This window comes from Sorex fumeus, unplaced genomic scaffold (genome assembly GCF_029834395.1).
Source record: "Sorex fumeus unplaced genomic scaffold, SorFum_2.1 ptg000098l, whole genome shotgun sequence".
Classification (NCBI taxonomy): Eukaryota; Metazoa; Chordata; class Mammalia; order Eulipotyphla; family Soricidae; genus Sorex; species Sorex fumeus.
In genome coordinates, this window is record NW_026606155.1 from 76,520,800 (window position 1) to 76,547,805 (window position 27,006).

The window sequence follows — 27,006 nt, forward strand, 5'->3', positions numbered from 1 at the left end:
ACTAGGGGAACCATATACAGTGGTAGGGGATTGAATCTGGGTCTGGGTCAGCTGTGTGCAGCAAGTGCCTTACCTGCTATACTATTGCGCTGGCCCTTGTTTGGGGAAAATTTTAGTTTTGTTTCAAAATTTTACTGGTTTTCATTTTGAAATGCCTTAAAATCCTAAAAACTAGGACTAGAGAAAGTGAACGTGGGGAGTAAACTAGGAGTAAGCCCTGAGTGTGTTGGGGGTGACCCAAAACCCCAAAAATGAAATAAAAATTAAAAACTATAAAAACTAGAAATGTGAAGAAACATTAGAATGATAATAAAAGTTAACAACACAGAATTGAGAACCAACAATGTGATTTAGCAGTAGAGTCTGTCTTGCTTTGTAAAGTCCTGAGTTAAATCCCCAGAACCACCCATTATGAGTTCTGGCTCTGCTGCTGTGATCCACAGCATTGTAGTAAGTGTGAATCCTCCTAACAGCCCAGCAAGAACAGCAACTTGACAATCAACAGCAAGGACCAGATAGATAGTAGATGGCTAGACAATTGCCTTGCATTCAGCCAGCCCAGTTTGATCCTCGGCATCCCCTATGGTCCAGGAGTGCAGACCCAGGAATAACTCCTGAGCATCACTGGGTGTGGGCCAAAGATCACCCCACCATCCAGGAAAAAAAAAAATCACAGGATTGGAAAACAAGAGCCAGTTTTTTTTTAATCTTTTTTATGCCATTAATTTGAGCTCTGCCTTTGGGGAAATTATATCCATTTCCATACCTTTATATTCCATTTCCCTTCCTAATAAAAGGTTAGAATAAATAGAATCTCTTCTACTTCGTTTGAATAAGTAAAGCAAAGTATTGTCAGTAATTACCACTGAATTATCAAAGTGCATAAAGCACTGCACTGTCCTCCCGTTGTTCATCGATTTGCTCGAGCGGCCCAGTAACATCTCCATTTTGAGACCTGTTGTTACTGTGTTTGGCATATCGAATACGTCACGGGGCGGAGGAATCAAACCTGGCTCTGCCAGGCTGGTTGTGCACAAGGCAAACAGCCTACTGCTGTGCTATCGCTCCAGCCCATCAGAGTGCATAAGGAAATGAAAAACAAAAAGGAAAACATACCTGAAATAATTCTAAAGTGAAATTGAGTCATCTGATTAAATTTCTTATTAATATTAGTCAGGGCATAATTGGAACTGAGGAAAAGAAAATCATGTTTGCTCAGGAAACTCCTCAGGCCAGTTAAGAAAGAATATTGGGAGCAGATACATAAGTAGTAAAGGAGTTAAGGCTCCTGTCTTGCACACAGCCAACCCCAGTCAGTTCCCAGCACCACATCTAATCCCCTTGAGCACCAAGACTGATTCCTGAGCACAGAGCAAGGAGTAGTTTCTGAGTACTACTGGATGTGGTCTAAGCACTTCCCTCCCTCCCCCCCCCCCAATAATATTGAATATTCACTTTGTCAGATTCCTACTCCCAGTTTGTTTTTGGACCACATATGTTGGTGCTTAGAGTCTTTCAGTGCTGCGGACCAAACCTTGGACTTCCGCATGCAAAGAATCAACTCTAGCCCTTTGAGCTATCTCCCTGATCAACTATTCCCCTTTATGCCTCAAAGGAAAAAAGCATAGGAAAAGAGGAAAGGGTAGAGAGAGTACATACAGACAGACAGCTATGTAAATTGTTGTCATTTGAGCACAAAACAAAAAAATATGAAATTTCATTGGAATAATTTTAATCTTTTGAGTAATTTTTTGTGTTGGGGGAGGTTGGGTCACACCTAGTGGTGCTCCAGAGTTTCTTCCAGGTCTGTAGTCATGAGCTGCTCCTGACAGTTCTCAGGGAACCATACACATAAACAAATAAGTTTGACGGTCCAGGATGAAGCGCTCAGTGCTGAGGTTCTCTCTCTTTCAGACAATAAAGCACCTAATGGAAGCAGAGAAAGTGAAAGGATTCTGCCAGCTGGTGGTGGCTGCCAAACTGAAAGAGGGGATATCCCACCTCATCCAGTCATGTGGCCTTGGAGGCATGAAGCACAACACAGTGGTTATGGGATGGCCTAATGGCTGGCGCCAGAGTGAAGATGCTCGAGCTTGGAAGACTTTTATTGGTAAAAAACCTATCATGAATGTCCAGATAGGGGATATAGCTAAATCGCTGTCAGTAACTCCTGCTTCTAGATTCTTAGGAGGTTGTCATTGCTGAAACATTGTCTTAGATAATTAACTACTTATTCAGATAAATAACTAATTCTCTTTATAATTAAAGATTTATTGAATCACCATGAATTACAGTTACAGTTATTCATGATTGTTTTTAGATGTGTACAATGTTCCAGCACCAGTGTTCACTTCTCTTCACCAGTGTCCTCAGTTTCCTTCCAGTCTTTTTTCCTACCTCTTTCGCAGGCCCATTTTTCCTTTTTCTTTTTTCCTTCCCCCACCCCTCCAACCCTTTTAAGCACTGTGATTTACAATACTGTTGCTGATAGGGTATCATGCTTGTTACCTTATCTCCTTTCAGCACCTAATTGTCTTATTTGATTCTGCTAACCACCTCCAACTGGACATTACATTCATGAATTATATCTGTAAAGTCTTATGACAGGAATTATCTCTGAAATGAAATACTTTCATTTGTGGTTGCCCATATTGACCTTCTCATAGGAATTGCAAGGATTATCCTTCAGCTCCAAAATCTCCCAAATTCACAGTTCTCAGGTTAATTCTATTAGCAATTCTGATTTTTGTTACTTAAGGTATATCCTTTGTTAATAGGACACCTAGCTCAAAGAAATGTGAATTATTATTATCCTGTTACTTTCTGAAATGGCTGCAAGCAGGTAATCTGAAAGATTCTTCTCTGCTTATTCTGAGTTTTTTCTTCCTCATAGGTACAGTTCGAGTGACAACTGCTGCCCATCTGGCCCTGCTGGTGGCTAAAAATATCTCCTTCTTTCCCAGCAATGTGGAACAGTTTTCTGAGGGCAACATTGATGTGTGGTGGATTGTGCATGATGGGGGGATGCTCATGCTATTACCATTCCTACTCAAACAGCACAAGGTATTTCAGGCAACTTTTAAAAAGAATTCTTCTCTTCAATCCTGGTTCACTAGACTAATTCTTCCTCTTTGAATGTTTCAATTCGGAAGGAGCCAGAGGGATAGGATAGTGGGTAGAATACTTGCCTTGCATGTAGCTGACTCAGGTTTGGTCCCTGGCACCTGTATGATCCCCTGAGCCCCACCAGATTTGATCCCTGAGTTCAGAATCATGTGTAACTCCTAAGCACTGTCAGGAGGACTTCCCAAATAAAAAATGTTAGGTATTATTCTAGACTCACTCTTTTTTCTTTTTTGATGGGGGAGATAGTGGTATGGTCACACCTGACAATGCTCAGGAGTACCTAGCTCTGCACTCAGAAGTCACTCCTGGGGGCTGGAACGATAGCAAAGCGGGTAGGGCATTTGCTTTGCAGGCAGCCGACCCAGGTTCGATTCCCAGCATCCCATATGGTCCCCTGAGCACCGCCAGGGGTAATTCCTGAGTGCAGAGCTAGAAGTGACCCCTGTGCATTGCCACGTGTGACCCAGAAAGCTAAAAAAGTAATCACTCCTGGTGGTTTTCTGGGGACCATATGAGATGCCAGGGATTGAACTCAGGTAGGCTGCATACAAAGCAAGTGCCTTTCCACCTCACCATCTCTGTAGCCCTCTGGGCTCTCCCTTGATCCAAGTTTTAATCTTATGAGAATTAGTGAACATCTTTTTTTCCTTTTATACGTCTTTCTTTGGTCAAGTGGGAGGCCACACCGAGGTATGCTCAGGGCTTACTTCTGACTCTGTGCTCAGGGGTCATTCCTGGCATGGCTCAGGGGACCATATGTGGTGCTAGGGAATGGGTCAGCCGTATGTAAGGCAAATGCCATACTTCTCCAACCCCTTATTTTTATTCTTCTTTAAAAAAAAGACCAACATCTCTTAAATACTATCGTAAGGGAAACTAACAATATGTATTTGTGTGTCTATCTTATATATATATGTACTCATCTTCTGGTAAATGTTATTTATAACAGAATGTGTATCATTAATATACTAAGAGAATCCACCTTAGGTATCATTGCCATTTTTTCCTTACCGCCATTTTTTCTCATATTAAGACCTTAAAACTTTTTAAAAAATATGGCTAGTAAAGCAGAAGCTTAACTTTAAAGATTGTCATTTTTTTCAGCATCATTTAGAGAATATTGATGAGGAAATAGAAATTTCCAACTGAAATTAAAATACTATTCAAGGACCTGCTTTTGTTTTTTAAGTTTTGTGGTTTGAGGGTCATTCCCAGCAGTACTTAGGTGCTGCCCTAGCTCTCTGCCCCACAGTGGGTCTTGGTGGTATGAGGAATGGAACTCAGGTTTCTGTGTGCAAAGCATGCACTTAGCCTGCTAGGCTTGCTCTCTGGTCCCATGATGTGCTTCTGCTATTTCTTTTAAAGTTGAAATTTCCAAGAATGTACATAATACAACATTAAGTGATTTTACCTTAATATCACAAGCAGGAAACTGGGAAAAGGTACCCTTTTTCTAATAGCAAGGCTGTCCTGAGCAAAAACGCTAGGTATGTTAGGCTGTTACTCTCTTTTGCATTCTTGCATACAATTGTGCGTGTTTGGTATGATTTCAGGTATGGCGAAAATGCAGCATACGAATCTTCACAGTTGCCCAACTAGAAGACAATAGCATTCAGATGAAGAAGGACCTGGCTACCTTCTTATATCACCTGCGCATTGAGGCAGAAGTGGAAGTGGTGGAGATGGTGAGAAAGCAGAATAAAGTGACCACCCCTCCCCATCCTCTACCCTATCATCCTAGAACCTTTTTCTTTTTGAGGAAATTGTTCAGCTGCAAATGTGGATTAATTTCTTCACTCCAACAAAACCATAATATACTGTTCTACTTTTTTTAATTTTTATGTATTTTTTAATTTTTGTTTTGGGGCCATACTCAGCAGTGCTTAGATCTTACTCCTTGCATTGTGCTCAGGGACTCAGTTTGGGCTAGCAGCTACAAGGCAAGCCAAGAAGCTGTACTATCTCTCTGGCTCTAATATATTGATCTAGATAAACAGAATGTATGTGTGATGTATATTTGGATTTTGGGGAGTTTTTTTGCTTGTTTTGTTATATAGCCTCTGTTTATGTTATATAGCCTCTGTTTATGCCTGTCTGTCCTAATAGGTTATTAGTTTTAATTCATACATTCATACAAAATTACACATAACTTCTTACCACCTGGAAGCTTTTGTTTTGGGGGTTATACCTGGCGGTTCTTAGAGCTTATTCCTGGCAGTGTTCAGGGGGCCCATATATGGTGCTAGAAATGGAGATGTGGCTGGCATGTGCAAGGTAAGAGCCTTAACAAGCTCTGTGCCATCTCTCTGGCCTGTGGTAATATATTTTGTAAAGATAGTGTCAAGGTTTTGTTTTTGCTCTGTGGGTTTATGTGTGTGGTTTTGTGTGTGTGTGTTGGTGGCTTTTTACAGTAGTGGAGATAAAACCTAGGTGTCAGTTATACAAGTTTATGATCACGATCACGACCATCCTGTTGTTCGTCAGTTGCCTCGAGCAGGCCCCAGTAACGTCTCCTTCGTCCTAGACCTGAGATTCAAGGCTCTCTCAGGGTTAAGAGAATGAGACCCATCAATGTTACTGGTATTTGGCATATTGGGTACGCCACGGGGAGTTTGTCAGATTCTGCCACGTGGGCAGGTTACATTTGGTAGCCTGCCAGCTTGTCCAAAGTAAGGATGAGATAATAAGATATCGCGGGGCCACAAGGCCACGTGCTTCCCGGATCTGGGTTTTATAGTATCAGGGTCTTGGTCATTGATGGGATTACACGGCGCCAGGGGGCCAGTTGGTGGGAGTGACCCCTGCCTACTGGAATATGGAGGATCTGGGTGGAGGATGCTCAGCCCCGATCCAAGCAGGCTTGGAGATCTCAGCCCTGGGACCCGCATGCCTTTGTTCCTCTGCCGGTACCTTCATGCATGTAGAGAGTGGTCTCAGCATGGTGGTGGCTGGTTCTGGAGGTCTTTGGCTGCCGGAGCCCTGGTCGGGCAGGGAGGGAAACTCAACATGCTCCCCTCGAAGGGGCCCCAGCGAGGACAGCCAGGCACGGGGGCAGGAGAGACTGCGCTGTTCTCTTCCGGGAGCTGGGTTTTATACTCTCTGGATCTTGGCCATTGATGGGATTACACGGTGCCAGTGGGCCAGTTGGTGGGTGTGACCCCTGCCTACTGGAATATGGAGGATCTGGGTGGAGGATGCTCAGCCCCTATCTGAGCAGGCTTGTAGATCTCAGCCCAGGACCCTCATTCCTTATACAAGTTATATGCTTTTATTATTGAGCCTCAGCCTATAGAATTTGTGTTTTGTGTTTAAAAGAAACACATTTATAATTGTTAGATTACAGAACAGATTCTCAGGGTTTCCTGCTTTTATCTACAATCCACAGGTATTTATGTTGCTTGATAAAAAAGGGAGTGAAATGTATGTTGATATGGCATTTTCCTCTGGTTTAATTGACTAAGTGGAAATGAAAATTTATGGTTCTTCTTCTTTTTGCTTATTGCCCACTACTCATGATGTCTGTGGCAGCATGACAGTGATATATCAGCTTATACTTATGAGCGCACCCTGATGATGGAGCAGAGGTCCCAGATGCTCCGGCACATGCGACTCTCCAAAACAGAGCGAGACAGAGAGGTGAGCCCTTGCTGTATTGATCTGGTCCTGGTTCTGGCCCTGGGAAGTTATTGAAAAGGGTGATATTGTATTGCTCTCAGAGGATGAAAAAAGCTCACCCGATCAGTTATTTCAGTAAACTCCATTTTTTTTCAATAATAATTGCAGATTAAAGCATGAGATAAAATTGGATGTAGTAATGACTGAGCATTTTTCAGGCACAGTTGGTGAAAGACCGAAACTCAATGCTCCGATTGACAAGCATTGGCTCCGATGAGGATGAAGAGACAGAGACCTATCAGGAGAAGGTGCACATGACTTGGACAAAAGACAAGTACATGGCATCCCGGGGGCAAAAGGCCAAGTCAATGGAAGGATTTCAGGACCTTCTAAACATGCGTCCGTAAGTTTTTCAACTCTCACAAGCTTATCACATAACACAGTGTGATAGATGTCACTTTGCCTGAATAGAGAGGATTGCTCCTCATTTCACACCAAATCCAGTCATGTCTCGATTACTTACATTCCCTATCAGTTACCAGTTAATACTGTACACAAGCTTCTTTTTCTCCATAATGTGTTCCTGGTATAAAACAAGAAAATGTGGGCCAGGGGCTGGAGTGATAGCATAGCGGGTAGGGCGTTTGCCTTGCATGCAGCCCGACCTGGGTTCGATTCCCAACATCCCATATGGTTTCCTGAGCACGACCAGGAGTAATTCCTGAGTGCATGAACCAGGAGTAACCCCTGTGCATCTCTGGGTGTGACCCAAAAAAGAAAAATAAATAAATAAAATGTGGGCCAGAGAGAATACATTGAGCAGGGCACTTGCCTTGCATGCAGCTGAATTTAATTCAGTCTGCGGTACCCCAAATTTTCCTTTGCCTGCCAGGAGTAATTCCTGAGTACAAAGCCAGGAGTAAGCCCTAAGCAAAGCTGGGTGTGCCCCCCCCCAAACAAAACAAACCAAGAAAATGTAGAATGAGAAAACCCAAAATATTAATATCTTAAAGAAATCATTTTATTACATTAGTCAAAAAATCTCAAAAATATCTATTAAAAAATCTATCAAATTATTAAAGGTTGACTATGTGCAATTGTTTGTATCAACTTCCTTTTTCTTCTTCATTTAGGGACCAGTCCAATGTAAGGCGGATGCATACAGCAGTGAAGCTCAATGAAGTTATAGTTAACAAGTCCCATGAAGCAAAGCTGGTTTTACTGAACATGCCAGGGCCACCCCGAAATCCTGAGGGTGATGAAAACTGTATCCTTTTCAAGTGCGGAGCTATCATAAGGAGACTGTTCCTAGTCTATTTCTTTTTGTTTGGTTGGTTTTGAGTTTTGGGTCACACCTGGTGATATTCAGGGATTACTCCTGGCTCTATACTCAGGAGTCATTCCTGTGGCGAACCATACCAGCTGCACGCAAGACAAGCGCCTTACCCACTGTATTATCTCTCTGGTCTCCTTTACCTATTTCTTAAGACCAGTAGGTAATGTTAATGGCCTCATTTCCTTCTTTTAAGGAAGACTCAGTGTTAGGTATAAATTTTTACAAATAGCCTGGTGAGAGAAAAATAGGCTGATCACATGTGAAGAACTCAGGAGGCCTAGGTTTAGTCTCCAGCACAAGGTCCTCAGAGCACTGTAGGAAGCAACCTCGGAGCACAGAGTAGGGAGTAACCCCCAAGCACAGATGGTGTTGCCTGACTCCACCCCCACCCAAACAAAAAACACACACACACACCAAAGGATCTTACAAACTACTGAGATCAGTCTCCTTTTGAGGGGTAGGGGAGGTTGTTTTTTTAAACTACTTCTGGCATTACATGGGGCTACTCCCAGCTGTATTCAGGGGTGACTCTTTGACAGTACTTAGGGGACCCAGGCCTCCTGGATGAAAAGCATGTACTCATCCATTCAGCTATTTCTCTGGCTAGATATTAGTCTCCTTTTGGAGAATTGGGTATTCTCTAAATGAAGAAATTGTTATTTTTACTTTGCAGAGTCTATTCTTGATGAAGTCCAGGAAGAGCCCAGTATAGCCTTCTTTGAGGAGAAATAAGAGAGATAAGAATTCTTCATTCCCAATTCCATAATTGTTTTTTAATGGAACTTTAGCATTGCAGTAGTATAAATTGGCCCACTCTCACCTGTAGCAATAAGAAGAAAAAGTGAAAAGAAGTGTCAGAATAACCTGCATTGAAAGTTTCACAGGAATTACTTGGGCTATATGCCTAAGCGATAGTACAGGATTAAAGCATATGCTTTACTTGTAACTGGTCCTGAATTGATCCGAAGCACCACCAGGGGTGATCCCTAAGTACAGAATAAGCCCTGTGCACTGCTAGGTGTGGCATAACTCACATCCCACCTCTATCCCCTCTGCCCTCCCCGAGAAAAAGAACTTAGGTTCTTTTTCCAGAACTTAGGTTCTGGTATGTAGTTCAGCAGTAGAGGCACTTTCTTCCATGTGTGACACAATGAGTCAGTCCCCAGGACCTTAAGAAGAAACAAATAATGGGCCAGCAAAATGACTCAGAGTGCTGGAGCCCACCTTTGTATGTAGGAGCCCCAAGTTCTATCCCTGGAACTGCATGGCTCCTTGAGCACTGCCACAAAACAAATTACTTGAGCTCGCTATAAGTGTTATTTTTCTGTACTTCACTGTTAATGGTGATTGGTGTTCATACGCTTGCCAGGAGTTAAGACTCCTAGCTGTGCTGCTCATCCATCTTTTTAGTTGTGGTCCTCATGTATACAGCTGTGGATCAGCCAGAAATTGCTTGCAGCCCCAGGAATCACAAAAAGCACAATTGCCAGGCACAGAAACTGTAAAGCTGTTAGGATAACACTTGGCACATACAGGTAGCACATGGAATCTAACAATCTAACTTACAGTTTCATATTTACAAGGCTGGAACATTAGACATTTGGTGGGGATTGAGGTAGATGATAGCAAGGATTGAACCCAGGGCTCATACAACCAAGGCCATCAAGCTACCAAGGCCAAAGTAGGCAACACACACACACACACACACACACACACACACACACACACACACACAGAGCAGCAATATTATTGTGGGTTTTCCCATTGTAAATCAGTCACAGTCCTCCTATTGTTCATCGATTTGCTCGAGCGGGTCCAGTAACGTCTCCATTGGAGACTTTGTTGTTACTGTGTTTGGCATATTGAATACATCACAGGTAGCTTGCCAGGCTCTCCGAGAGGGGCAGAGGAATCAAACTCGGGTTGGCCATGTTGGCTGCGTGTAGGCAAACGCCCTACCAATGTGCTATCGCTCCAGCCCCCCCATTGTAAATAAAGTAAAAAAATAATATCTGACAAATGGAGATAAACAGGGCCTAGATAGATCCCTGTGTTACTTAAGAGGGTGGATTGAATCCAAAGTTCAGACTTTTCCAATTCTGAATAGGTAATAATTAAAATAAGCAGGTTGATTTATAATAACCCGGCAATCAGAACAACTCAGATTGTCATGATGCCCAGTTGCTAAGTATGCTCCTCTTCTGCCTATTTGTCTCCTTGACAAAATTTGAAGACATGGAGTTCCTCGAAGTGCTCACCGAGGGATTAGAGAGAGTCCTCCTTGTCCGAGGTGGTGGCAGTGAAGTGATAACCATTTATTCATAATCCACTCCTGAATGACTCTGCTTGGCTTCAATTTTTCTGAAAGGCATCTATTCTCCGTGGAACTGCAGCTCTTTACTACCACTCCATCAACTTGAGGCCTGCATCTTGTACACATCACTGAACTCAAACTCTTGATGAGCTGAGCTTCAAGTATTTGTGCAAAATATGTACGAACAGCTCTGTTCTTTGCTTCCATGTGATCTGCTCTCCTTACAGAAGAAGCAAGTATTCCCTCAACACCAGAAGGGTGGTCAAGTCTAAAAGCCATGTCTGTACCAGTTGAAGGCAAGCTAGAATAACAAGCTAAACCAGTAAAATGAATTGGTGAAGGGATGCTAGAAATTAAACTGAACACAAAAAGCAAGTATAATCCAATATTAAAGATAAGTCTTCCAAGTCATGGTTCAGTGACCCAGTGGGACTAACAGCCTGAGACACAGCCTTATCATACTAAAGAATTCATGGCCAAGTTACCTGGGCACCCAGCATCCTTGTGGAGATAACTCGTGGCATGCCAACATGTAAACCTTCTTAGCTAATCTTCCCAGGAGAGCCCCTGCTCTCTGGGACTCTAATTTTACATTAGGGTACTAAATGTACACAAACTGAAACATGCCTGCAACCTCTACTTCCTCCAAGAGAAAATTTCCCCAAATACCAGGTTTAAGTACATAAGTAACTGTTGGTATGTATTTCAGCTGTTTATCAAAGCCCATTCTGTATTATGTCAAAGTTTTATAATGGAAATTATTTTTTAAAAGCTATAGTAAAAATTATTTCAGGTTCTTTTCAGATGGCCAGACTATTAAGATTTACTCAAATAATCTGTGGTTCTATGACATGAGTAAAACATAGTTATCTAAGAAATGGCAGATGCTGATGCACAATGACCAATAGTTCTTAGCTACTCCACCCTGAAAAATCATAGGATATATTATGAAGACTGGCTAAAAATTCTTCCCTAAAAGCTTTGGACTCTTTTCTTGGCTGGGGATATTGCCAGGGTCTCACATCTACAAAGCGTGTGCTGAGCCTCATCCTCAAACTTGCACCATCTTTTAAAGGGGGGAATCCAGCAATCTAATTGGACATTCTAAAGCCATACTCTTTCCACAGTGCCAAAACTACTGAGCTGCTGCTACTCTGCTTACCTACTTCACTAAAGTGGCATACAGTTGGCATTGATGTCATCAATAATCTTCTTTCACAAAGAAATTTGTAAGGGCCAGGAAAATAGCTCAGCAAGAGAACACAGGCTTTGTATGTATGAAGCCGTAAGTTTGACTGCTGGAGCCATAAGGGGGAAAAATCTGTTCTCATTTCCAAAGCCATAATGAAGCCTGGAGGCCCTCAGCTAAATACCAGAGTATGAGCATTTTCCTTTCTCAACTTTATTATTCATTCTAATTACACTCAGTTCTCAGTTAAAAGATAATCCACGAGTGTATTGCTATTTTATTTTCAGAAACACTAAGTGTGCCAAGGAAATAACTTGGTGCAAGCTTTGGTTTTTATTGATCATTTAACACCTGGAGTTAAAGAAACGGAAAACTACTGTGTAGCTGAGTTGTAATTTCAAATATGTGAAATCGTTGGTTTTTTTTTATAAGATAGGTATTTAGAGAAACTATTGTGTCTGAATTTATGCCTATTTTTGAATCTTTAGTAATGATAGTTTCTTTTTTAATTACCCAATAGGATGTATGGAGCAAGTTGACCTAGGTGCCAGCAGAGTTCATTTCATTCTGAGGGATAGAGAAAACCCTCCAATATGGCTTAAGAAACTGAATTATTTCTCAGTTTTAAAAAGGGGGGCAAGATACAGATAATTTTGGTTTGTTCCCTGTACTCTTTCAACTTTCAGACCCATTCAGGGTAAGCAAAGCAGATCTAAGTTTTTTTCTCACTCCTTTCTGCGAAAAGTAGAAGCACTGTACAGCTTCCTTGACAACACTCCATTGCTTAGTTGCGCTTAGCAATAATGGAACAGATTCCTAAGACCCAAGATACTGAAAACCCATCTCTAAAGGTTAGCATACCCAGGAACTCTTCCACAGTCACATTTTTACACTCCAGCCAAAGTTACATCTATACAGTTATAGTTAGATTATATAGCTATAGACGGATCTATAGCTGTATAGATACAGTAGCAGAAAGTAAGATTTTTAGAGGTGGGAGATTTTGTTGTTTTGAGATCTATAAGAATCTAAGAGATAAGGGAATTAATAGCTATTCTCAGTCACTACTAAAGCCCCTAAAAGACAAAAATCACTGTTACATGGGAAAATGGTTATTAGGCCAGAGTTTAACCCATCTTTTGTCTAGAGCATTTCATATTTATGTGTTCTTGTTTGTCTATAAAATGTCTCTTTTAATCACTGCAAATAAAGCAATACTGAAAACTTGATGAGAATGCACCTTAGGGGAAGGGACTTTGTGTTTCAAGAAGGAAGAGAAAGAGACTTCCTCCTGCCTTTTGAATAAGATCCAGCTTTTAAGTCTTAGCTATGACTTGACTGGGGCAGGTAATGATAATATATATTCTCTGACTGCTGGCCCTCTGCCTTTGATAGCTATTAAAAGCTGATATTTGAATTGTGGCATCTGCTTGATGGGTGCAAAGTTTCTCTTGGCAGGGGAAGATCACAGCTCTATCTTCCATTGCCTCAGAGCCCTGTGGCCCCATTCATCCCGCCAATCCTCATTCCCACCCAACTGTGTTTAAAATCCATTATTGTGGATATTAAAGTAGCAATTACTCTGTAAGTATTTTAATGTGCTTTTTTGGGGTCTAGTTTATTTTTCATCATGTATAATATGAATCCATTGGTTTCTCGCATCTTCCACAAGTGTCTCCAGAATTTTTTTTATGTTCCAGCTTATATTAAATGAAAGCGAAATATTAAGGAAAATAGATTTAAGGGAAAGGAGCAACTTTTTTTAAGCATTGACCACTTAATTTATTGAAAGATGTTGCTGTGTTTTCTTGAGTAAGCAGCATTCTTTTGTTTACATAGTTATGGTTTATTTGTTTTGCTCTGTACTGGAAACATAAATAAAGTTTTCTACATTATTTTCAGTCAAAGGTGGTTATACAGTTTTGTTTGTATGATATGTACATTGTCTTGCTGGGGTTTGTCTCCAGGAGGAAGAAAAATGACTTCTGATTCTTTTCAGCATAAGTGTAAGTGTAAAGTATGCTGAGGAAGAGAGACTGGACATAAAGAAGGTTCTGAGATCCAAATCTACAGGAATCAGTACTTCTGTCTTACAAAAGAAGCCCTCCTCCACTGAACTCCATCCTCTGAAATAAGAAAAAGTAATGAATAAGTGTTGAAACAGCTTCCTGAATCAGTAATCACAAGCTATTTTTCTTTATCCTTGAAAAAGATAACATCTTCCAAACTCCTAATTTATCTTAGTAAGAAAAGAGCTCTAGGGAAAAAAAAGAAATGAGCTCTAGGGGGCTGGAGCAATAGTACAGCAGGTAGGGGGTAGGGCATTTGCCTTGCACACGGCAGACTCAGGTTCAATTCCCAGCATCCCATATCGTCCCTCATGCACTGCCAGGAGTAATTCCTCAGTGCAGAGCCAGGAGGAACCCCTGAGCAATGCTGGGTGTGACCCCCCCCCCCAAAAAAGAAATGAGCTCTATAATTTGGCGGCCAGAGTGATTTTAGGATAGGGTTTAGGGAGCTTGCTTGTATGCAGTCAACCCAGGTTTGATCCCTGGAACCCCATATGATCCCCTGCACCCACCAGAAGTAATCCCTGAGCACCACTGGGTGTGGCCTCAAAACAAAAAAATAAATGAGCTCTAGGGCTGGAGCAATGGTTCAGTCCCCAGCATTTGCCCAAGTTGGGAGTAGCCCCTAAGTACCACCTGGGTGTGGCGCCCCAAAGAAATGAGCTCTGATACCATCTATAATTTCCCACCATCAAATGAGTCATATATTTAAATCACAACTGGCATAAATTTAACTTTACTTTTGCCTTACCTCAGGAGGCTCAATGAAGGCTAACCAATCTGATGCATGTGTAGGCAGCAGTCCCATCGACTGGCACTTATAAACAGCCAATGCCAGACCCATGAGATTCCCAATGAGATACACCAAACCCTGAAGAAACTTCTGGCTTGAACTCTCTAGCATCTTGAAAGCTGTAATAGAAAGTGTGTTAAAACAAAAACAACAACAACCAAAAAAAAGGGCGTTCGCCTTACAAGCGGCCAACATGGCCGACCCGAGTTCGATTCCTCTGCCCCTCTCGGAGAGCCTGGCAAGCTACCGAGAGTACCTAGCATGCACGAGCCTGGCAAGCTCCCTGTGATGTATTCGATATGCCAGACACAGTAACAACAAAGTCTCCAATGGAGACGTTACTGGGCCCGCTGGAGCAAATCGATGATCAACGGGAGGGCCTTTACTTTACTTTACCAAAATGAGTTGGGTCATACATTAAGATAAGTAATATTGACCATTCGATAAGATAGCAAATAGAACCATTAAGGGAAGGAAAACAAAAAGTATGGGAAGCACCATTTTCCCCTCTATGCCATCACCACCCTACACATCCTCCCCTGGCAACTAACCAAGAATTGTGCCAAAGATTTCTAAAAGCTAAGAATTTGCCTTTTAGTCTTAAAACTTACAGAAAATAGTCATTGGTTCAACAGTACTTACTGGCTGAAATGGCCATAAGTGCCTGAATGGGTCGCCAAGCCATCATACACACCATCATGGTAGGGAAGATGGAGATAGTATTGCCTGCCATGTACATGATGAAGAGGTTCATGGGAATCTGTTTGAGGGGACCCAAGGCGATGTCCCAGCAGCGCTAAAACAAATAATCATTATCTTTAGTGCTTCATTTATCGTTTCACTGATATTTAAAGTAAAATAAATACAAATCTGAATTCTATGCCTCTAAGTTGAATTCTCAGATTCTATCTTTGTCCGTACTGACAGCAGAAGCTCCCCCCACTGAAGAAGAAAACCTCATTTTCTGTGACTGTTTTTCCCTATAGTTTTTCCAAATTCATTCCCAACCCCATCCACCTTGATTTTGACTAAGAAAGACCTTTTCTAATTTGTCATATCTCTGTACTTATCATCCTATCTATAAGTGAAGAAAGATGAATCCACCTGGAGGCTAGAAAACCTGAAATCAATACTGGAACAAAAGAGCACTCCATCCCAGAGTTGCCTGTATTCCACAAGGATACAGCATGGGGTTCAGATCTATCCTATTTCCTAAATAACACTATAATTTAAAAAACAGAAAAGGTACACAAACCAAGATACAGAACAATTGAATCCCATTAAAAACACAACAGAAGATTACACCCAACAGTTTACAGAGTACATTCTTTTCAAACACGTAGAGCATTTACAAAAACTGACATCGTGTTAGGTTGAGGAGAAAGTGTCAGGAACTCTCTTAAGCACAGTCTGATTACAATGCAAGTAAACTAGAAATGATTAACAACAAAAAAGGTAACTATAATATTCACTTCATGTGAGTTCAAATTACTCAAACCAGCTTTTCTCAGCCAGAGGCCAAATGGTTTCCCTGTGGGCCCCTAGAACAATCTAATGAAACCACAGGTGGAAAATTTCAAATATGGGAGGACACACATGAGACCACGGAGCCAACCAGCAAGACAGAGAAGTCACAGGAAGAAAACAAGGCTGGAAGAGGGCCACGCGTGGGAAAAAGAATGTATTTCAAGTTTTTTTAAAGAACAAATTAAAAGCCAAACAGATGGTATGAGAATTAATAAGGCTCTAGACCTGCATACAACAGACCTAGGTTTTACCCCTAGCACTGCATATGGTACCCCAAGCACTGCCAGGACTGGTCCCTAAGTGAAAAACCAGGAAGAGCCAAAAAAAAAAAAAAAAAAAGAAAAGCTCACCCACCCCAATTAAAAGTTCTGTCCTGGGGCTGGAGTGATAGTACAGCAGACAGGGTGTTTGCCTTGCATGCAGTCGACCCAGGTTCAATTCCCAGCATCCCCTATGGTCCCGAGCACCACCAGAAGAAGTAATCCCTGAGCGCAAAGCAGGAGTAACCCCTGTGCATCGCCTGGTCTAACCCAAAAAAAGCAAAAAAAAAGTTTTCTCCAGCCCCATAGCACTGTCAAGTGTATAGCCTTTGGTGGCTCCAACAGCAGTGCAGCACTGCCAGACCTAGATCATGGGGAGGGGCTCCAACACTCAAACACTTCTGGGAGAAGCCCTGCGTGCCAACAAAATGAAGCAGCAGAAATAAAATAAGGGTTCAAGAGAGATTATTGTGGGTGTGATACTTGCATATGCATATGGCAAATTCAGGCTGGGTGTTGCCGCCAAAGCAAAATATTATAAAGTTGCCTGTAAACCAAAGCTGGAAGTTCTATTTTATTTTGGGAGGCCACACCCCACAATGTTCAGGGGTTACTCCTGGCTTTGCACTCAGGAATTACTCTTAGCAGTGCTCTAGGGACGATATGCGATCTCAGGAATAGAACCCAGGTGAGTTGTATGCAAGGCAAATGCCCTGCCTGCTGTTCTATCGCTATGGCACTCAAATTTTATTTAAAAAATTAATACTGGTGAACCTGATTTTGGGGGATGGGGGGGATAGAAAGTGGACGCTCAACATCAGGAAAGTAAAAAGGGGCAAGAGGCAGTTTTACACATATCATGAATTTCAGAAAATTAATTCTCAGAAAAATGCAACTTATCTGAATGGCATATATGGAAATATAGTCTAATAACTGATTGAGAAACCAAATAGCTTCCCTTGGCAAATACTAAACATTTAAGAAAAAATTAGAGCAAACCTTACATAAAGAGAATAAAAGATAAATGTTCTACAGTTAGCTATATGGTGTCTCACAAATACCAAAACTGACACGGATGGCTGGGAGTATGGCTCTGTGATAAAGCACATACTTTGCATGTGTGACATCGTGGATTCAATCCCCAGCACCACAAAATAAAAATCAAAGCCTGATTAGGAATTTCATTGTGTTTTGGTTTCAGGGTCACACCCAGCCATGCTCAGGTCTGACTCCTGGCTCTGTGTTCAGGAATCAATCCTAAAGGAGCTCAGGGGACTGACTATATGAGGTGCCAGGGATCAAACCCAGGTAAGCCACATGCAAGGCAAGTGTCTACCTGATGTACTATGGTTTTAGCCATATAAAAAAAACATATATTGGCATTTTTTTTACCCCTACTAGGTAACTTACAGAGAACATTTCTCTGAATTTAAATAGCAAAACGGGATGGAGCTATAGTATAGAGAAGGTGCTTGCCTTTCATGTGGCCAACCCGGGTTTGATCCCCAGCAGTCTATATGATCCCCCAAGCACTGCCAGGAGTGATTCCTGAGCACAGAGTCAGGAGTAACCCCTGAGCAGCGGCGGTGGCCCCAAAACAACAATAGTGGAGGTAGAGAGATAGTACAGTTGATTTGACATTTGACATTTGCCTTGCACACAGCAGACTGGGGATTAATTCCTGGGATGGTCCCTAAGCACTGCCAGGAGTGATTCCTGAGCATCACCAGGTGTGCCCCCATCCCCCAAATCAAAATACTGTGGTCATTTACCTTAAAAATCTGACCATTTTAATGTATTTTTATGGTTTTATTTTGTGGGAAAACACCATCAGTACTCAGGGGCTACTCCTGGTGTAGTACTGGGGGAGATCCAGTGCTAGCGCTCAAACCCAGAGCTCCTGCACATAAAGGCAACATGCTGGACTCCATGTGTTTTAGTTCTGTTTTGGGAAGCAACACCCGGCAGTGCAGGGATGCTGTTCCTGGGAGACATCTGTGTAAGAATTTGTAGGAGGCATTAGGGGAAGAGCCTTTTTAACATCTAATGGATGGAGGCCAATATCCTAAACTTAAACGTGCATAGTACAGTTCCAAAGATCTTTTACAGTTTTTCAGCACTTCTGGAACTGCTAGGAAAACGGAGGCAATACTGATTTTAGGCGGTCAAGTGCTTCCATGTGCGGGACGAGGACTGGAGACAGAAAGATCTGTGCTGCCTGGAAGAAAAGAGCGGGTGGGTGGATCAGGAAGGGACCGAGGACTACGGTGACATCTTATACCTCTGTACCTTCTCCACCAGGATCCGGTCCGTTTCTTGCACGCTGGTGTCAGGCACTTGCTTGTCCAAGTAACCGACCGGATAGAGCGAGTCTCCCTGTCCACCGCTCCGGTCACTTCGTCCCCTGGAGAACCAAAGCAAGAAACTAAGGCTGTGCAACCTCCTCCCACACGTCGGATCCCATATTCCCGCTCTTCTTTTTTTTTTGGGGGGGGGGGTCACACCCAGCGATGCTCAGGGGTTACTCCTGGCTCTGCACTCAGGAATTACTCCTGGCGGTGCTCGGGGGACCATATGGGATGCTGGGAATCGAACCCGGGTCTGCCGCGTGCAATGCAAACTCCCTAACCACTGTGCTACAGCTCCAGCCCCTCCTCGCTCTTCTAATTCTGTCTCAGAGGCAACGAGCCAGTTAAGGGGTCTCTCGTGAGCCCTCTCCCAGACCCTCGCCTACATCCTCTGAGGCCGTGAGCCTCCACGGCGGTGCAGCCCCGAGCTCCCCAGGAATCGCCTTTTTTGTCACCCTCCCCAAAGAGCTGGGCCTGCGAGCCCCAAACCTGTTTATTCCTCGGGAGCAATTCAGGAGAGCATCGCCCGGGCGCCTCACCTGCTGCCTCCCCCGGGCCCGCTCAGTTCAATGGCCCACTTGAAGCGCCGGCCTCGATTGGCCACGAGGCTCCCCTGGGTCGTCATGGCGACACTAGGCTCGGAAACCCGGGAAGCGCCTCTCCGGTTCACCGTACGCAGGGGTTTCTCCAGCCCACCCGGGGGACGGCGAGACAGGGACAACCCGGCGACGCCAACTTCCGGCGCGCGAGTATGACGTCACGGCCGCGCCGAGGGTGGGGCGGGCGCAGATTGCGGAGCAATCGGGACTGCGTTCCGCGTGGGAGGCAGGCGTTGGGGAGAAAAGCGGACAAAATTCGAAAGCTAGCGTGACTGCGGTCTGCTTCTTCCTTTCTCCGCAGGTCTGTTGTGCATCTCCTGACCTCTGGTGGACAGAAGAGTCCTCTGATGGGGACAGCAGCCAAGAAACGCTTCTTGAACGCCTGCGCGCTCCCGGGCATGCAAGATTCACATCTTCCTATCCACTCTCACTTCACAGTGACCTTGAATGGGCTAGTTAGTAACTTCCGGGTATTGAAGGTCCACTTGTGTTCTATTTTTATCTCACTTAATTCCCACACTGAGCCTGCGACAAAGCTCTATCGCTGCCTTGCAGGCAGGCAGTATGCCTGGAAGGCTCCGCGGCTACCTAATTTAAATGACCTTTTGAATCGTTATTAAGGCTGTCCTTGCGGCCGGAGCGGTAATGCAAGCGGATAGAGCGTTTGCCTTGCACGCGGACGACCCGGGTTTGACCCCACATGGAGCCCCTCGGACACTCCTGGTAGTGATTCCTTTACTGAGTGCAGAGCCAAAAAAAAAGACCTTATTATGGATTGGGAATGTAGCGCATTTGCCTTACATAGGTAATGTTCTTGGTTGAATCCTGACATAGCAAAAAAGAAAAAGTCTAAGAATTGTAACACTTGGACAAGTTAAATCCTTTTGATCCTTTGTGTTTTAAGCTCATTATGAAAAATCTGTAATTTACTTACTGATTTATTGATATTTGATCCACACCCGGTAATGCTCAGGGCTTACTCCTGGCTCTGTGCTTAGGGATCCCTCAGGAATCCCTGGCGGCTTGGTGGACCATATGGGGTGCTGGGCATTGAACCAGGGTGGGCCTCCTGCAAGGCAAGCAACCTACCTTAAGACCATCTCTCTCGTCCCTTTTAACTAATGGAATGCTTGATTAAAATCTCTGAAGAACTTAAGTGGGGGCATGAATGGGGTGTGGTGTGTGTGTGTCTGTGTGTGCCCCAACTATGTTCAGTTAAATGAATTCTCCATAGAACATAATGGAATAAGGAGGCCAGAGAGATAGTAAAGGTAAGCCATTTACCTTGTACACAGCTTACCTGGCTTGGATTCCTGGCACTACATATGGTTCCTGAGCCCCACCAATAGTGATCCCTGTGATGTAGGTAGAATAGGAAGGCCCCCTCCAAAGGCAATGTCAAAAGCTGACCTTGCAGAAAACTGGAAAAAAAACAACAGGAACTAAGGCCTGATAAGAACCTCACCTATCTACAGCAACAGACCCTAAGAAGCTCCTATAGAAACAAAAGGCCAGGAAAAGAATTTCAAAGAAGACCATCACCTCTCCCAACCCCCTGGTAACGTCCTTAGCTTTGACCGTAGAAGCCCCACGTCAGAGCAGGTTGGAGAAACCCTGTCACCTTGAACAAAGGAAGGGTGCACATGTGCTGCTCAAGCCCATATGCTGCTTGTGCCCATATGGCGGAGCAAATGTGTCGCCCGCATCTCCCCTCTTGAGATGTGTACTTTCATGCTTTTATGTCTAATGCTGGGATGTGTGTAGGGGCTCTCTCAGCCCTTGGAGAAGCCCGAGTTCTCTGGAGCACATTACTCTCCACTCTCTCCCACTTTCTCTCCCTTCTTCCCTTCAAAAGCCTCCAAATAAAATCTGTTTCACTTCACTGCTTGTCTACTCCTGAAATTCTTTTCTGTGAGGTGAGACAAAAACCCAGTAACCCTGGGTCCAAATATATTTGGAGCACCCAACAGTGCTCAGGTGGCGGAGGCGGATAGGGAAAAAGTTTTTCCTCAAACCATAAGTACATGAACCACCCTTGGGCCCCACTGTCATTACCTGGACACTGAGTCAGGAGAAAGTCTTGAGCACTTCCAGGGGTGGCCCCAAAACAAAGAAGAAGGGGGAGACTTAATTTGGATGATCTCTTTGGACTCCTTTTAATTCTAAATTTTTTTTTTTTTTGAGCAACAGCACAGCGGGCAGGGCATTTGCTTTGCACGTGGCCGATTTGGCCAACCCGGGTTCGATTCCTCTGCCCCTCTCGGAGAGCCAGCAAACTACCGAGAGTATCTTGCCTGCACCACAAAGCCTGGCAAGCTACCAGTGACGTATTACATATTCGATATGCCAAAAACAGTAACAAATCTCACAATGGAGACATTATTGGGCCCACTCGAGCAAATTGATGAACGGGAGGACAGTGTTACAGTATTTTTTTTTTAATTGGGTGTGCATCCAAACGATGCTCAGAAGTCTGGGGGTGGGTCCTGCTGTCATTCTTGCCCAGCAGGCAGGTGGTTCAATGGCAGGGCCCAGGGATGTGATGTTCACCTGGCCCTCCAGTGTGGGGGCCACTGGGCCACCTGGTCAGTGTTCAGGGTCTCAGGACTACCTGGCAGTGCTGAGGAGACCATGTGGTACTACTAGAATTAAGTCTAGGTCAGGGCACCCTCGCCACTCTTTTCTCTCCTAGTCCCTGAAATATATTTGGAGGCCACACCCAACAGTGCTCAGGGAGCCGTATGTGTTATCAGGGTTTGCAAGGCTAGTGCTTTAGCCGCTGTGCTCTCTCTGGCCCTAAATGAATTTTTAAGACTTTTTTTAATTGAATCACCATGAGATAAACAGTTACAAAGCTCTTCATGATAGGGTTTCAGAAATACAATGTTCCAACACACATCCCTCTATCAGTGTGCATTTCCCACCACCAATGTCCCCAGTATCCCTCCCCTACCACCAAGATTGCCTCCATGGCTGGCACTTTCTCTCTCTCTGTCTCTGTCTCTGTCTCTCTGTCTCTGTCTCTCTCTCTCTGTTTCTCTCTCTCTCTCTCTCTCTCTCTCTCTCTCTCTCACCCTCTCTTTTCTCTCTCCTCTTTTGGGCATTATGGGCATTATAATTTGCAATACAGATACTGAGGGGCCATCACTTCCAACCATCATTGTCATAGTGGTCCTTTATCCCAACCCATGAGGCAGGCTTCCAACTGTGGACCAATCCTCCTGACTCTTGTTTCTACTATCCACTATCCTTGGGTATTAGTCTCACACTACATTTTAAAATGCATTTTTTTAAAACAACTTTTTTGCATATTATTCTTCACATATAGAAACAACTCAAACCATAAACACAAAGAACTTTTGGGATTTCTGAGTTGTGCTTTTTGGGTTTTTTTTCCGTGGTGGGCAGTGGGGGGGGGAGCAGTTTGGGCCATGCCCGGTGGTGCACAGGGGCTACTCCTAGCTCTGTGCTCAGAGGTCATTCCTGGTGGTGTCTTTTTTTTTGGATCGTACTTGGTGATGCTCAGGGGTTACTCTGAGCGCTCCACTCAGGAATTACTCCTGGCAGTGCTGGGGGGACCATATGGGATGCTGGGGGTCGAGCCCAGGTAGGTTCTACCTGCTGTACTATTGCTCAGGCCCCCAATCTGGTGATGTCTTATGCTATCAAGACAGTATTGAGGAGGCTGGAGCAACATAGCACTGCGGGTAGAGCGTTTGCCTTGCATGCGGCCAACCGGGTTCGATTCCCAGCATCCCATGTGGTCCCCCAAGCACCGCCAGGAGTAATTCCTGAGTGCATGAGCCAGGAGTGACCCCTGTGCATTGCCGGGTGTGACCCAAAAAAGGAAAAAAAAAAAAGACAGTATTGAGGGTTTTTTTGTTTGCTTACTTGGTTTGATCTGTGGTGCTGGGAATGGAATCCAAGACCTGACACATGCAAGGCAAATGCACAAACTATATCATAGGTGCTAAACAGTTTTTATGTGGGTTCTGGGGGTTTCAGGGATAGTTGGGGTGTTGTGATTTTGGTTGTTTCTTTGGGGGGGTTGGGTTTTGGTTTATGGGCCTTTTTTTTTTTTTACATCTCACCTTCCACTTCTTTTTTTAGGTTTCTAATAAGATGAGTGCTTCAAATACTTAAGGATACTCTCTTCTCAGAATATGTTTACATTGAAACTTGAACAAGGTCATTTCTGTTCAAGTAACCAGACTTTCAAGAATGAATCCCTCTAAGAGGGAAAAAAGCTTTTATAGATATGTCTTAAGTTTTTGGTCTCTGCCACTTAACAATGTCTTCATAATAGTTTTATTCAGCTTTCCACTCTCGTCCAACCAGTTCCTCAAGTTTGCTCTCAAAGCTCCTAAGTCTTGACAACTTCAATAAAATGGGTTACCATTGTAAATCCCTGCTTATGTCATTTAATTCTGCTATCATTACTGCCTTCTGAAAAGAATCAGCTTATATCATTTTATTCATGATATTGTCTGTTTTGTGTTGGTAATAGTGTCTCAACAATAATATTTTTCCCTTTGTCCCAATAGTGAAAATAAGATCCTACCTTACTAGTTTTTATTGGTTTCAGCAACATTTCAGTGAAGATTACAATGTTTAAAATTCTCTAGTTTGGGGCTGGAGCAATGGTACAGCCAGTTAAGGCATCTGCCTTGCACACGGCCAATCCCAGTTCAATTCCCAGCATCCCATCCCTCGAGCACTGCCAGAAGTAATTCCTGAGTGCAGAGCCGGGAGTAACCCCTGAGCATCGCCGGGTGTAACCCCCAAAAGCAAAAAAAGTAATTAAATAAACTTCTCTAGTTCATGGTTTTCCAGTGTAATGAAATGCTCATCAGAAGTGCAATTCTCTCTCTCTCTCCCTCTCTGTCTCTGTCTGTCTCTGTCTGTCTCTCTGTGTCTGTCTCTGTCTGTCTCTCTCCCTCTCCCCCTCCCTCTCCTTCTCTTGCTTCATTTCAGCAGAGCTGTTGTGCAATTCACACTTTAACAAGTTCCCAGTATAGCACTTCCCTCCTGCACTTGCTTCGGAAACTGGGAAGAAAGCCATTCCCACAGATTGCATTAAAGGATAAAAATGACATCCAGAGCATGAGTCATAATGATATATTACTGATGGCCTAACATGTTTCTTCTAGCTTGGTTATTCTGGACTTATTCTGGTGATTTGTTTCAGCTGTCTTGGAGCTATCAAGATATATAGAGCTTGTCTTTTATCAAGTATCTGAATGGATGGTATTTTGTGGCATACTTTTTTTGCACTAGTTTTCATTTTTAAACATTGGTGGTAATGGAATGATCACACCCAGAGGTGCTTGGGGGTTATGCCCAGCTCTGTGGTCACTACCGCTGGTTAACGGGGGGGGGGGGGGGGGGGGGGGGGGAGGGGGGCATGCGGTGCTAGAGATTAAACCTGGGTCAGCCTCAGAAGACAGGCACCTTGTGCTATTTTTCTAGCCCAATTGTACTAATTTCTAAAAGCCTCAATTGGTTCAAAGAGAAAGACGTGTTTTAGGGGCTTAGGAGATAATTGGAAGGGCTGGAACATACGCCTTGCATGTGGTAGCCCCAGGCTTAATTGCTATACCACAGGGTCCCCCAAACACTTGAGTGTCACCCTGTTGGCCTTATGCAGCAACATATCATTGGGCCAAGCAATGAAGCTTCAGGCCTCCATAGTTGAGCCAAGTATCACTGGGAGTGGCCCCTGGATGCCTCGTGTACAGTTTGGAGGGTTCAAAAAATGAAGACTGAAGAGCCAGCCACAAGGGGACGGTGCTGTTGGAGAGTGACCGGCTCCTGGCAAAGCTGAGTAGGCTCTTCTTGAAATGTCAGTTTACTGAGCAGCGTGTTCCCACCTTATATGTCAGCCAGACAATCCACACTTTGAACTATATTCCCAGATCATAATAACATTATTTTTTAAAAATTACTTTGGTTTATAGCACCGACCTAGGTTCAATTCTTCCGCCCCTCTCAGAGAGCCCAGCAAGCTACCGAGAGTATCTCGCCCGCACGGCAAAGCCTGGTAAGCTCCCCGTGACGTATTCGATATGCCAAAAACAGTAACAACAAGTCTCACGATGGAACGTTACTGGTGCCCGCTTGCTCAAATCAATGAACAATGGGAGGACAGTGCTACAATGCAGTGCTACTTTGGTTTATGCTGGAGTGATAGCTCAATAGCTGAGTGTATATTTTGCAGGTAGGGCATCCAGGTTTGGTCTCCACTTACACATGGTCCCCTCTGCACTGCTGAGATAGACCCAGAGCACAGGAGAGGGAGTAACCTCTGAGCAGCACCAGGTGTGGTTCTGGTCTCCAAACAAAACAAAATGAAAGATGGGAGGAAGATAGTTCACATGCTTTGCACCATTGCTCTGTTGAAGTAACTATGAGCACTGGGCTAGGAGTGGCCTCTAAACACCATAAGGAATGACCTCAGAACAAAACAAAATTAACTTCAAAAGAAAAATATTTATTATATAGAATGAAAAATACAGGCATGTGGGATTAGTGCAAAATTTAAGGCATTTTCTTTGCAAACAGCCAACTCCAGTTCAATCCCCAGCACTGCTAATGGCTCCCTGAGCACCACCAAAAGTAACTCCTGAGCACTGCCTGGTGTGACCCCTTCCTGCCACCTCACATAGAATGGAAAAATACAAATATCTTTACTAAAAGAAGATACTCAACAAATCCTACCATTTGAAAAAAGGGACAGAGAGGTAATCCAGGGGTTAAGGTGGTTGTCTTGCATGCTTCCATCCCTGACTTGATCCTTGCACTGCATTTGCTTCCCCCACACTTCCCAGAGATCCGTGTGCAAAAAGCCAGGAGAAAGCACTGAGTACTGTTGTGTGCACCCTCCACCAACCCCACCAACCCCCCAAAAACCCAAAACCAATTTCCATAGACCTTTTTATTTAGAACCAGATTTTTTTTTAGTTTAAAAAGTAAAGTAAAGGCCCTCCCGTTGATCGTCGATTTGCTCGAGCGGGCCCAGTAACGTCTCCATTTGGAGACTTTGTTGTTACTGTGTCTGGCATATCAAATACTCTTCGGTAGCTTGCTGGGCTCTCTGAGAGGGGCGGAGGAGTCGAACTCGGGTCGGCCATGTTGGCCGCTTGTAAGGTGAACGCCCTACCCGCTGTGCTATCGCTCCAGCCCTCAGCAGTGCTTGGGGGTCGGAGAATCTTCCTGTGATACTCAGTGTAGGACTATGTCCAGTGGTGCTCAGGAAACTGTGCAGTGCAGGTGTGAGCCATCTATCTCCTCTGTCCCTCATATTTTATTGTTTTGTTTTTACTGGGATTATACTCACCCAGCAGTGCTCAAGGACTATTCTTTCAGATTATGAGATTGAAGCGCTACCTACTACGCTAAGGAGCCACCTGAGGGACTCTTTTTGACCCTGTGCCCAGGACTAACCCCTGGTGGCAGTTGGTGCCCAGGACTTAAACCAGGGATGGCAAACAAAGCAAGGCAAGCGCCTTAAGCCCTTACTGTTTCTTCAGTCTTGATTCTTGGTTTTGGTTTCTGTGCCTTCCAGGTAATGCTTAGGAGGTCTGGGGCCCCACTGATTTCTCAGCCACCAGGCAGAGGTTCATTTTGAGGATCTGAAATGCAGGAGACTGCCTGGGCCACCCACAGTGGTGCTTGGGTCTCCAGGAACACACCATGCAATGTTCAGGCAATGCATCACCACATGCTTTTTTTTTTTTCTTTTTGAGTCACACGTGGCGATGCTTGGGGTTACTCCTAGCTCTACTACACTCAGGGTACTCAGGGGGTACTCAGGGGGACCAAATGGGATAC

The 27,006-nt window shown here is 44.0% G+C and overlaps 2 protein-coding genes across 4 annotated transcripts in view; one reads left to right on the forward strand and one right to left on the reverse strand.

Moving 5' to 3' along the window:
* SLC12A6 (solute carrier family 12 member 6) overlaps positions 1–13,487 on the forward strand; it is a 94,736-nt gene extending 81,249 nt beyond the window's left edge. For both annotated transcript variants that reach the window (XM_056133247.1, XM_056133248.1), the window contains 7 exons: positions 1,915–2,110; positions 2,894–3,063; positions 4,680–4,811; positions 6,655–6,762; positions 6,960–7,144; positions 7,875–8,008; positions 10,311–13,487. In XM_056133247.1, the coding sequence (XP_055989222.1) occupies positions 1,915–2,110; positions 2,894–3,063; positions 4,680–4,811; positions 6,655–6,762; positions 6,960–7,144; positions 7,875–8,008; positions 10,311–10,402 (1,017 nt within the window). In that variant the 3' untranslated portion in view covers positions 10,403–13,487. The remainder of the gene's footprint in view (positions 1–1,914; positions 2,111–2,893; positions 3,064–4,679; positions 4,812–6,654; positions 6,763–6,959; positions 7,145–7,874; positions 8,009–10,310) is intronic.
* Positions 13,476–19,329, reverse strand: EMC4 (ER membrane protein complex subunit 4). Of its 2 annotated transcripts, XM_056133249.1 has the most exons (5): positions 19,117–19,329; positions 18,519–18,633; positions 15,085–15,238; positions 14,401–14,561; positions 13,476–13,706 (listed from the first exon to the last, which is right to left on the reverse strand). In XM_056133249.1, the coding sequence occupies exons 1-5, from the start codon at positions 19,200–19,202 to the stop codon at positions 13,671–13,673; spliced, it is 552 nt and encodes a 183-aa protein (XP_055989224.1). In that variant the 5' UTR covers positions 19,203–19,329; the 3' UTR covers positions 13,476–13,670. The 2 variants fall into 2 exon arrangements, with proteins under 2 accessions (XP_055989224.1, XP_055989225.1); XM_056133250.1 differs by lacking the exon at positions 19,117–19,329 and having other exon boundaries at positions 18,511–18,636.
* Between the last annotated feature and the right edge of the window lie 7,677 nt (positions 19,330–27,006).

Bases quoted from the DNA above. Each gene is read 5' to 3' on its own strand.
- EMC4 (XM_056133249.1), bottom strand. From the start codon at position 19,202: ATGACGACCCAGGGGAGCCTCGTGGCCAATCGAGGCCGGCGCTTCAAG. The intron at 15,239-18,518 runs GTACAGAGGTAT...TATTTGTTTTAG, and splicing joins ACCGGATCCTGGTGGAGAAG to CGCTGCTGGGACATCGCCTT. The intron at 14,562-15,084 runs GTAAGTACTGTT...TTTCTATTACAG, and splicing joins ACTTATGGCCATTTCAGCCA to CTTTCAAGATGCTAGAGAGT.